At 37.9% G+C, this 13128-nt stretch overlaps 1 protein-coding gene across 1 annotated transcript in view; it reads right to left on the bottom strand.

Annotated features, from left to right (window-relative positions):
* The window catches only part of LOC143858072 (putative jasmonic acid carboxyl methyltransferase 1), an 8631-nt gene extending 6159 nt beyond the window's left edge, over positions 1-2472 (bottom strand). The window contains exon 1 of the mRNA XM_077368668.1: positions 2207-2472. Coding sequence (XP_077224783.1) covers positions 2207-2281 — 75 coding nt within the window. The 5' untranslated portion in view covers positions 2282-2472. The remainder of the gene's footprint in view (positions 1-2206) is intronic.
* Between the last annotated feature and the right edge of the window lie 10656 nt (positions 2473-13128).

The following is a 13128-nucleotide window of genomic DNA, read 5'->3' on the forward strand; positions in this document are numbered from 1 at the left end:
TGATAGGCACCACCTGGGGCATGACAGCCTGTATAGGTTATACCGGCCTGTACCCGCAGTTTTTGTTACTTTTACCGGTAAAGCCCAGTTTTCTTATAGCGTATTAGGGCTGGCAATTTCACCCGAAAAAGCGGGGATCCGCCCCGCCCCGCCCCGTTTGGGGAGGGGATTCCCCGATTTGAAAGGGGAAGGGGAAGGGGAAGGGGATTATAAAAATTCCCCGGTGCGGGGAGGGGAAGGGGAAGGGGATGGAGTTGTCCCCGCCCCGCCCCGCTAATTAATGCCATTTTTTTGTAAATTTTTAAGTGTTTTTTTTAAGGAAAACTACTAGAAACTCTGTGGATCGGCTACAAGATTCCCCCAAACATAAACTTAGCTTGTCTTTTCCTTTTAATTAGCTTCTGAGAGCATTTTGGGAACTATAATAACCTTTTCACAGATGTTGAAATAATAAAGACAAGCTGAGAGCCTGAGACGCTGAGTGTATGCAATTATCAAAAAATCGTAGTGCCAACAAAATTTTAGGGTTGGATTGCAGGTTTTAATTTTCAACAAGAAAAATTTAGCTACTAGAAATTTGTTTCATGTCAGCACTAGACTGAATTGCAGTTAAAGAAATAAGTCATTTGTTGATTTTGTTCTCTTCTCCATTCTCATTTCTCATGCTCATCTGGGGGTTAACATGCTATACAGAATGAACTAATGAACATTATTTTGCGTGTGTGAGCGCCTACTTATGGACTTTTAAAGTTCATTGTGACTACTGAAATAGTTACTTTTTGCACATTGGCTGCCTGTTAATGAAGGTAATCCTGGTGCTCATTTCCTATTTATCATTCCATAATTTATGCAGAAAATTACTGAAAGATGAGGTCCTGTTGTTATTTATGTTTGTTGTCTCATTCATGCATTTCTGATTTTGTCCATCTGTTTGTTGATCACATGAATAGAATCATAGCATTCATCACAATATTGTCTGTAATGGACGTAGAAGAAAGAAGCTCTGTTTGCTGGTTTGATTGGGTTCCAAAGAGGGGGCGGGGCAGGGATTTTGTCCCCGAAGGATGCAGGGAGGGGAAGGGGAAGGAGAAGGGGATTAGATATTCCCCGCGGGAAGGGGAGGGGGATTCCCCACCATCCCCGCAGAGGGGAAGGGTAAGGGGAGGGGGAAAATTCCCCGCAGAGGGGAAGGGGAAGGGGACCCCAACATCCGGCCCCGATCCGCCCCGTTGCCACCCCTATAGCGTATCCGGGTATCCGTTCCTTTTTTCTGTAGAGGGCCTGATTTACTATATGGGAAACTGATTGTCACGGACACAGCAGGTGGCTGTCCCATGTTAAAAAAGGGACGAATTTATCATTTCACTTGTAATGTCTTTGTTTCTTCCGGGTTCTACTGGCAGTTTTTGTTACTTTTACAGAGGTCAAGACCGCAGGTAAAACCCAGTTTTCTTGTAGGGTTTAAGTGATAAATCCGCTCCTTTTTTTTTTACTTGGGACAGCCACCTACAGTGTATCTATGAGTGTAGAGAGACTGATTTACTATGTGGGAAAGTGTTCAACTGGCCTGATTGCCATGTACACTGCAAGTTGTTGTCCCATGTGAAAAACGGGGTGAATTTATCATTTCCCATATAGTGTCTCTTTGTTTATTAAGGGCGTGTTCGGCAACCATGTCCAGAATGGTTTTGTGTTTTTGTAGGTGCAGAGAATGCACAAAGCAAAGAAAGAGGAGAATTTTCTGCACAAAGCAAAGAAAAAGGAGAAAATCTCCTTCGGTATGCACAGCCCACTAGGCCCGTTTCTTCCGATTCTCATTTTTCATGCGTATAAGCATGAGATTTTGTGGAGCGAGTCGCTTCCGCAGTTCCTCATCTACCCATTTTTGTACAATAAAATCAGATGAAATGAGAAGCCTTGCCAAACACTACGATGGACACCCGCTGCCCCTTTTGATTACTTGGGACACCCAACAGAAGTGTACGTGGCAATCAACCCCATTGAATCTTTCTGTACATCAACCCCTCTGCAGTTGATACACTGCTGCTGGTTGTACCAGGTGATCAAAGCGGCGGATATATCACTTCCCATAGAAAAAATATCCTAATCAAATCATCTAGAAGACCATTGGATTGGAGAGAGAGAGAGAGAGAGAGAGAGAGAGAGAGAGAGAGAGAGAGAGAGAGAGAGAGAGAGAGAGAGAGACCTGCACTACTGAATTATTAGCATAGCTGGTATCTCCAACTCCCCCGTTCATGTGAAGAACTTGTTGCACTTCCATGGCTAGCTCTCCTTTAATGGCCTCTTTCAAGTACAAGAGATACAACACACCTTATATTTCTCTCCTATATCAATGGATTTGAAGTAGGATTTATAATGGAGATATTTTTGAGCTAAATCACGTGAATTGGGCTTTAGATGAGCTAAACCACTTGAATTTACCTTAGCCACGTGAATTTAGTTTTAGAAGAGACATGAACTCTATTTATTTATTAATTTCAGTGTCGCCTCGGACTGGTCAAATGTTTAATGCAAGACGGTGTTTAGACGCACTGAAAAGTTTGAAATTAAAGGACAATTTTTTTAATTACCTGGCAGTATTTAGTTGCCATGTCCATTTAGATGCATTATTTATTTAGTTTGGACTGATGATCTCTTTCTATGTTTATTACTTTTGAGTGTTTACCACCCACACAATCCAATGGTCTGATCTTATGAAATCTTATCTATATATTCTAACATCAGGAACCATCTGTCATGCATTATTGCTCACCAACTTTGACCTAATCTTTCTTTATTTGTTCTTATCCTAAGAGTTAAGTCTTATTAAGAGTTTTCGTGAGTCTACAGCAAATTTTCCTAGTAGCCCCCAGCTTTGACCTAATCCCAAACTTTTACCTAGTAGCCCCCAACTTTGACCTAATTGAGCCCAATTCTAACAGTTTTTACGGAATAGATTGTTTTCACCGGTTTTTTGTAGTGGTAAAACTTTATATTTACCTTTGGGTAACTGATATTTCTCAAAACAAATAACTTAAATAAAGAAGTTTCAATGGTTTCTTACCATTCAAGGTTACAACAGTTGTTTTCGAGTGGGTAAAACGAAAATGCATTAAACGGTGAAAATGGCATGCATTTTGGTCGACACGTGAATCAACTAATTAAGTTCCACCTGTGATTTCAGATTAACACACCGTCCCAGATGTGCACTTGCATTGGATGCCGAGAAGATTTTGATTTGGATTTCTCACATTTGCAGCCCTTTGTGCATTGTAATTTGGATCGGATCAAATTCTTGGCTTTCTAATTCAGCAGCTGACAGTTAAAAAAATTATATTTCTAAATTTGAAGTGGAAATAAGAAATTGGAAATCCCCCTTCACCCTCTTTGCTCCTCAACCTCTCCCCTCCACTAGGAAGTACCCCCTTCCCTCTCTCTCTACCTCTACATGAGCTGCCGGATCTATTCATTTTGTATTCAAAACTCAAGTTCAAATCCAAATTACAAAATGGGAGGTATCTAAAAGACAATGTTAAAGTATAAAAGATCAAATAACACCATCTCCATTAGCTTAAGCTTTTGGCGTAACAGGTTGTTTCACATGGTATCAGAGTTGAAGGTCCCGAGTTCAAACCTCCTCGATAGCAAAAATCCACACCATCTCCATCACCTTAAGCTTTTGGAGTTACTAGTTGTTTCACAAGCGCATGGCTAAAATCTTTTCCCTTCTTTAAATGGCAAAGTTATCTTGGGGAAAACAGGATTTTAGGGGATTGTGGGGTATTTTGGAAAGTTTAAGAAGGAAAAATGTATAATTTGGTGATTTTGGATTTTTGAAGTAGGATAACATCCTAATTCGTGTATAGAACTGATTTAGGTCGTCCATTTAGTCATATCTTTATCAGTATTGTTGGACTATTGTGTTGAAAATTCCTAATCGGGAGCGTACTTGCCTACGATTAGGGGTGGCAAATTTGGCCGAAACTGTGGAACCAAACCGATTCAAATTTTGGTTCGGTTCGGTTCGGTCAAACCTCAAACCGAACTGAAACCAAACCTTTGCCACCCCTACCTACGATTCTGGGAAGGGAAATGAAATATTTGCCTCGTTTTCTTACTTGGGACAGCCCCCTCTAGTATAAAAGAGTGGTTATAAGTTAGGGGTGCAACGCAGGTCGGGCTCAACCTGGAAAAAAAAAAAAGGCCAAGTCGGGTCGGGTTGAGTTCGGATTCAGGTTGAGTTTTCCCAACCTGGGTTGAGTTCGGGTCGGGTTGTGGTTGAGCGCTTGGGCAACTTGAACCGAGTTATAGTCTTTGGGGTTTTTGCAAAAGGAGTCTCCAAGTATGGTATATCTGCATAAAGAGTCTTCTGGTTTGCAAATTTGCAATCCAACGTGGTCACATTGTGCAAATCACGTTGCTTTTGGCAGTACAGAAACGGCAGTCGATTTTAGATTATAAAAAGATGAAAATACCCTTCATTCCAAAAAAGAAAACCAAATTACAATGGGCCCACATTGTTTGGGTGACCATTCATTTGTTGGACCCTGATGTAGATAACGTTTGCCAAAAAAAATCTTCTCCATGGGATGATCCTAACCCTCCAATCTATAGAGGTTTCTATATTATGCCGTTCATTTTAAACCTATACAAATCGGAGGGTTAGATCATTCTATAAAGAATATTTTCCAGCAACACCCTATCTACATCACATCAGGGCTCAACAAATGAATGGTTTGGAACTTTGGATCACTCAAATGATTCACCAAATACTAAGAGAGAGAGCAAGACTTGGAGAGGCGAAGACAGAGAAGGAAAGCGCTTGTTCTTATCCTGAGAGTTGAGTGTTATTAAGAGTTTTGGTGAGTCTACAGCAAATTTTCCCTGACGTCCCAAACTTTTACCTAGTAGCCCCCAACTTTGACCTAATTGAGCCCAATTCTAACAGTTTTTACGGAATAGATTGTTTTCACCGGTTTTTTGTAGTGGTAAAACTTTATATTTACCATTGGGTAACTGATATTTCTCAAAACAAATAACTAAAATGGAGAAGTTTCAATGGTTTCTTACCATTCAAGGTTACAACAGTTCTTTTCGAGTGGGTGACTAAAATGCATTAAACGGTAAAAATATCATGCATTTTGTTCTTATGTATCTTTCTTTAAGAGTTTTGGTGATTCTACAACAAATTTTCCCAGCCGTCCCAAACTTTTATCTAGTAGCCCCCAACTTTAATATTTTGGTTATGTATACTGGCTTCCATTCAGAAGTCCGAAGTTTTGTTCGGACTTCCGACGGAAGCCAGTAGAATATGGATAATTCCAATGATTTTTATTTTCAAATTGAGTAAAAATTCGAAGGATAATAGGGATATACGTTGTGATGTTAGTGTCATGCAGGCAACTATAAATTGAAGCTTGATTTTGATGTTTTAGAATAAAAAAATGCAAAGAAAATGGATTACCAAACCCTGTTGTAAATGGCAACCTTCATGATTACCAAACCCTGTTCCAAGAGTCCGACTCTCTCTCTCTCTCTCTCTCTCTCTCTCTCTCATGATTACCAAACCCTGTTGTACATGGCAACCTTCAAAACCCTTGCATGGAGTTTTCCACGTTAGAAAAGTCTTGAGGAAGAAGGAGGTGGTAGGTGAGAAGGTAATAAGTGCATAGGGATAGGGAGGGTATTCTTGTCCTTTGGGATTTCTAAAAGCACTGACAGCCCTTATTTCACAAATAAAAAGAACGTACCCTTACTTGACAATTTAACCAAAACTTTGCATTTTTCTAACAATTTTTCCAATTTGAAATTGACAACCCATGGTTTTAATGAAAACCAGTAAAACCAGCCCATGGTTTTAAGGAAACCATGTGGTTTTGCTCATAAGTAGTCAAAAAGCTGTTGGTTTTAATGAAAACCAGCCCATGGTTTGAAGGAAATCATGTGGTTTCAGTCTAAAGTAGTCAAAAGTTGTTCAAAGGCAATGATGAGTGATACATTTTTTAATTCACTAAAAAACAAATGAGCATAGGAAGGGAACAGATGGGGACAAATAAAATAGCATATGGCAATCCTCCTCATTCGGTTTTTCGGTTCTCACCGAATTATTTTAATAAAAATCGACACCGAAACCGAAAACCAAAATTTATTAGTAATAGAAACTGAAACCGAACCGAATTACCATTTAACCAAACCAAAATAACCGACTGAATTCGGTTCGGTCGGTTATTTCGGTTATAACCGTATAGTGAACAGCCCTAGAAGCTTGAACAGCCCCTCTAGCTTTGTCATGATTGCCAACACCAACCACATCATAATCAACATGATCTTGCATTCTCAGGCAAAGGCCATGTTCTTTTATTTTGTTTTGTTTGTTGAAGGTCTTCTCATACTGGTAAAGGGCTTGAAGCAAGGATTAAAATTTCGGTTTCGGTACCGGTTTCGGAACCTGAAATTTCGACCTAAAATTTGAAATTTCGGTCGAAATCTGGTACAAAAATGGAAAACAATATTTTAATCAATATTAAATTTCGGCCGAAATTACCGAAATTTCGGTTTAATATTATATTAATTTAAAAAAATACAGATTTTTTGGGTCAAATTTCGGAAATTTCGGCGGAAATTCCGAAATAAATGACCGTTTCGGTTTTGTGTGGTTTCGGTGTTGGTCTCCACCGAAATTTCGGATTTCGGTTGAAATTTAAAACCATGGCTAGAAGTGGGCGATGAAGACGAAGGCCGATAGAGTACTAATTTTGTTATGTGTGTGGGTGGGAAAGAGGGTGTGAGAAAAATTAATTTCATGATATATATTTCACTATATATTTCATTATCATAACGAGGAAGTGCAAATATTATTTCCCTAAAAAAGGCAATGGGTCCACCCTGTTGTGAAAAGACACCTCCAATGCCAATGTACGATCCATCGATGTGATTTTTACCGTGTATTCAGAGGATTTTTAGGGCCATAATTTAGGTCGCTGCATGTTTATACTTTGTACCACTCTTTTATAGATCCTGATTATATATATAGTTAGGATAACCTGATTATCCAAACCCTTCCTCTATTCTGCCCCAACTTATATATGTCATGTCCAGAATATCATCCCCATTGAATGGTTCTAATCCTCCGATATATTGAGGGATGGAACATTACAAACACCTCTTCAGATCGGAGGGGTTTAAGATCATTATACATTAGAATATATCAAATCCTCTGAGATCTGACCCATATCTTTTGAGATCTCACCGTTGGATCGTTCATTGTTAGATTAAGCAACTAGTCTAGATTAGGGTAATATTTATTTATTTATTTCCATTCTTGTCTTAAGACCTTTCTAGATGTTTCTATGTTTATCCCTTGAGTGTTGTATTTAAACACTCATTAGGGCTTTTCGTAATAAAATCTCCATTACTTGTCATCCTATGGAGATGATTTACGGAGCACAAGCTATTTAACCATCGACTTAAAGAAATGAATGATTTCAATTTAGGGGGGCAGAGAGATTTTAGGAATTATTCATTAATAATGTTAATAATCAATCTTGTTAGGAAAACAAATAAGTAGAGAAAGCATAATTAAATTATTTATGGCAAAAGGCTTTTAATTTTAGTAATCCGACAAAAACATGAGTGGATTTTGTTCATAAATTTTGAAACTGGGTGATTTGTGTGTAATTTTTCGCTATTATTTTCATTTATTGTGTTTCACCCATATTTCTAACTTTAATGTGCAGAGTAGCGAGTATATAAATGATCTCGTGGTAAAGTTCATTCGTAGAGTAAAGATTCTTGTCTTCGAAGTGGATGATAGAACGGACTTGGGTTCCAACACCTTCATGCACATGTTGGCCCTTGCTAGGAAGTGCATGGTTGGAGACTTGTTGGATCCTCTTCAACCAGGAACAATACGTATTTCGTCCGCATGGATGTTAAATAGAGATGCCGAAGTGGAGTTTCACATAAGCGAAAAAAAGAGCCTCATTGGATTTGAATTCGACAAAGAGAAAGGAATCCTTAACCTCCCATTGATCAAGATCTATGATTGTACTCAGTCCTTACTCCTCAATCTCATAGCCTTTGAACATCTTCATACAGGCGTACCCCACCATGTCAGTTCCTATGTTTACTACCTTCGCAGACTCATCCAATCAATGCGGGATTTAAAATTGCTGGAGCGTGGAGGTACCATTAGAACTGATAAAACTGATGACGAGATCATCAGGCTCATTCGAAAGATCGATCTTGACATGGGGTTCATCCCAAGGTTTACATTGTTCCATGTGAGTAACCCCTTGAACGAATATTACGAGAAGAGAACGAGAAAATGGGAGAAACGATTTCGCAAGTGGCGTTCCAACTTCAGGGAAAAGTACTTTGATAGCCCTTGGAGTTTGATCGCCCTTCTCACCGCAGCTGTCCTTTTGGTTTTCACAGGGTTACAAACTGTTTACTCAATTCTCTCTTACTACAACTCTGGATGACACTCTCCAAACCCACCATTTTGATACTTTCGTTCTCTGTTTTTTCTTCTTATTATTTTAAACAAGATTCAAGTGTGTGGTATAAGTGTGTATGGTGATTGAATCCATTTATAACTTCAATGACTAATGAGGAAAAGTGTTTACTTTCCCCATAAATGAATGGTTTAAAGCTCGTTTAAGTCGATTGGAGCAGACCCTATGCAAAGTTTCAACTTTTTTTCCCTTGGAATATTAGTTTTTTCTTTTGAAACGTTAATGATAAATTTCTTCATTTATTAGGATTATATTTCCCAAGGTAAGTAGGGTTAGCATCTTTCTTTCTTTTCTCTCCGGTAGGATTAGTGGGAAGTTTTAGGAGTTCCTTTTTTATTGGTTGCTTTCTATTTTTAGGATTCTAAGTTTTGCTTTAAATACATGATGTAAAGACGTTAAAGCCATTATTGGAATATAATTAAAGACGTTTTTGTCTCTCTATTTCTCTATCTCTTTCTTCTTCTCTCTCTTTTTCCTAGTGGATTCTAGGATTATCGCTCTTACCTAGTGGATTTTAGTGCATATTTTAGACTATACGCACGCTTCAGCAACAATTTTTCATTTGATCCGCAGCGTCACAACCTCAAAAAGAACTATTCTTGAATTTGCCAAAATATTTTAATCGATTCTCAAATTTTAATTTTTTACATAACAAAATGATTATATCTATTAAGATATTGAAAATTTAATACGTTAAGTAAATATAATATTTTACTTCCATTTAAGAAACAATTAAGATGGGTAAAACTCAAAACATGCGCTATTTGAAAAGTTATGGTAGTAGGACTAAGAAAACTGATAAAAGAAATCTGTAAGGTCATATTTCAGTCACACTTTTTTTCGATAAAATATTAGTTTTTGAAGTGGTGATAGAGAGCTAGGGAGGTTGAGTGAAGAGTAGGCAGGGTACGAGGGGGGAGAGGGTGAGAAAAGGCTGACCCTCACCTTTTCTCACGCTCTCCTCACTACTCTTTCCTTCCCTCACCCTCCCTAGCCCTCTCACACCGCCTGATAAACCTCTGTTGAAAAAAAAAATTCATGGCAAGCCAAACATGGTCAAAGTGTCTTAGTGACAAGGGCACTTTGCCCATTTAGAAGAATTCATGTAACATGGTCAATGTGATTAGTCAATTCATGCATTCTCCTGGGTTTTTGCACATCTAAGAGGCTTTTATGTTATGCATGCAGATACATAATCTATGGATAATGTGTGTGGCATGGTTTCCCCCCCCTTCGTTTCGCCGACAAATAAGTCATCCTTGACGATTTCCCTTTCCTTCCCTGCCGAGCTGCCTTCGAAGTACTACCCTAATCAAAGGCTTCTCTTTTTATACCGTACCCAGGCGCCCACCTTTCCAATCACTAAAAACACCAATCAAATCAAAGGCTGACTTCATCTGTGATTTTTCCAACCCCAGGGGAGTTTACTCAACCCATTCCCTTTACGTAATAGGGCTCCCGCACTGCTCAAGTGTACGACTCCATATGAGGACCTCCTTCCCTTCTGCCCACTCTCCGTTCACATGGTTCTCAAAGCGGAGGAAGGGTGGGCAGCAGGTACCAAGAGCCCTCTGTGCGAAGGAGATACTAAGGTGTTGTCTCGATCTCAATGAGACACCCATGTATTGAGCCCTTGGCTTCAAGGCCAACCTGTTTGGCTGCTGATAAGAATCAGGAAGGGGCAATCATTCTGCATGTTTCTTTTTGCCACAGTAAGTTGATTGCATAAGAAAAATCTCAGCCCCTTTCATACAATTCATAATTTTGGCAAAGTTCTCAGTAAAGAAGACGTCAAACAAGCTTTAAGGTAGCTCAAATATTCACAAAGACAAGGGATATTACTTTCTCTATATTGGGTCATAACTCATAACCTAATCAAATGCAAATCGAGCATGTTTTGTCCAATAAGATGTCCACAATAGATTATAAAACATTTGCTACAAGAAATACACTGACATGGAAAAGAAAGAAAGACCCATCAATTGTGAGGTTGAGTGCACACAAACTGAATACAAGGCCATGGTACATGTTACATGTGAGCCAACCTGTGTCAAGTCACTTATGATTGTGCTTGATTTGTGATGTTACCTACCAAGGGAACCAAGTTGCAATAATCCTCTAGCTGCTCACACTTCTAACCGAGAGACCAAAAATTAAGTGTCATTGTTACTTTTTTTTTAGCAAACAAGTGTTTGGGGAGATTTCTTCTCTGCAATGCGACAAGGAGATTTCTAGCTACCTACATCTTGTGTTTTTTTTTATTAGCATAGATTTCTAATTTTTTAGGATGTCATAACATTATATGACTTGTACTCAATTACTACATTTCATAATTGAGAACAAGTTAGAATAAGAATTTTATTGCTTTTAGAAATCTAGATTAGGTTCTTAGGGATTATTGAATTATTTTAAATACCAAAGAGATGTAAAGCTTTGATGAATTTTTACATTGAATAAAACTTTTGTTCTAGTGATATTGTCTCCCTTGATTGTGGGTTGGATAGTAAGTTCACTCTCTTTGAATTTCCTTAGCAGCGTGTTAAGGAGATGTCAAGTTCTTTCCAGATCAAGCTTGATAGGCTCGATTGCAACTGATTGGTAGTTTGTTTTTCTTTTAGTTTGTTTTTCCAGAGAACCTTTAGATTTCTGGAGTTAATCTACATAACTTGTTGAATTTTGTGTGCTTTTGTTCAAAATGTATTGCTCAAGTTTACATACTCATCCGAGAAGCTGTATCTTTGGATTCATCATCTAGAAGTTCACTTCTAATCTAAGATTTATAGCCTTAGTGTGATTTATAGCCTTAAGAGTGTTTGAGGATTTGCTCGAAAAATCCAGTGATTTTTCGAGTAGTTGGATTATGCAATTTTTTCCAAAGATTGTTGGATTTATAACCGGATTCTGATGTAGGGTTTAGCATTGAAATCAGACTCAAAGAACCAAATTAGAGAAACCATTTTTTTAATTATCTCCGTCCATACCTTGTTTGAACAAGGGAAGAGTTACAATAGCAGAAACATGAAGATCGGTCCACATTTTAACAAACTCTATGAATACAAACCTGTCCCAAATCAACGTTGATTACATCAAGAACTATGGATTGGGGGTGCGAAGTGAAAGCTAATGTACCATTGAGATGGGTTAATGTTTCCTCTTCCCAAACTCAGTTAATCATAGTAATAATCCAACAACTAAGCTCAGCTGTATATAATCAACCAATCGATGTTGCATAAAGATTCAAGATTCATTTCTGAGCAAGAATAATCACGTCAATTCAATGTTCTTCACCAATATGTATACAAATACCCCAAGAACAATGGAAACATTTTCAAAAAATTTGTAGTGAAGATCAAGTAGATTTTACATACAAATCTTAGAATAATAAAATAATTCCAGGCTTTTCGTGCTTCAAATTAAACAGTGCTTCTCCCAAACAATAGAAGTAATCAATCTACCATTACCCCAATTCAACAATCAAAAACTCAAGTTCAGTATTCACAAATGGATCTGAAGCATATGCATAGCTTTGCAAAAGCATGATAAATTCCACGCAAATCCTCTACAATCTCATGCAACTCCATTATAATAACCACTTCAGGCAATAATGTGAATTCTGAATCGAAGTTCAAACCATATAAATGGATTCAACATTGATAGACTTGAACAATATAATTGGTTTCTAACGATCCAAACTAGTGATAATAAATCCAAAATTTGAATTAATCAAATCAGAAATAAGATAGTTGCCCACTTTTAAAATCACGTGTAATACCCATATGGATCTACATGTTAATTCTCCTTCCAAACCCTCATTTAAACAAGGCAGCAACTATAAAACGATTTGGCTGAACTTTATTTTCTTGATAGAAAGAATCTAATGCCAAATCACGGTAGATTCAATGCAAGAATTTAGTGAGAAACTACTTTCTACACCACAATCTGAATATGATAGCAAACATGGGAGTCTTGGTGAACTTCTACCTTTGAGTTTGTGTTCTTCGTGTGAGGGATGTTCGAAGAATATTAGAGAAACCAGTGATCTTAGAGATATACACATTCCAAACAAACAATAAGCCATAATGACTTCAGCGATGAAACAGAAATGTAATTAGTAATGAATTTCCATTATGTTAAATTATGAACTTCAATCCAGAAACATGCTTTCATCAATCCACAACTCCATGATCAATTGGTCTAAATCATCTGCACTTGAAATCAAGTCTGGTTGCACACAAAAGGAAAAACAACCCCATCACTGCTGGAAATATGGCTGAGTTCTGAACTTGAGATTAGTAGTGTCGAGCCCAATAATACTCTTCAAAGACTGCTCCAATTCCACTTGTTGTTTTCCTCCAACATCCAAGCTAATCTACGTTGATTTGGGAGATTGGCTTAATGATAGAATCTGAAAAACATGGATGAATTTCCACCAATAGGGTATGGACAAGGGTTGCTCTGATTTGATTCCTTGAGTTAGATTCCAGCACCAATAACGACAACAAAAGTCACTTGTAAATATTATAGAATTTCCTATTTTTTAAAATCCTCTTTTGTGGTTTGTAAACCTCACATTAAATGGGACCCACTGATTTGGGCGAATGGAAACCCAAAA

Source organism: Tasmannia lanceolata, unplaced genomic scaffold, assembly GCF_043159265.1.
Source record: "Tasmannia lanceolata isolate RefF3 unplaced genomic scaffold, GAP_Taslan_0.1 ptg000025l, whole genome shotgun sequence".
NCBI classification, from domain to species: domain Eukaryota; kingdom Viridiplantae; phylum Streptophyta; class Magnoliopsida; order Canellales; family Winteraceae; genus Tasmannia; species Tasmannia lanceolata.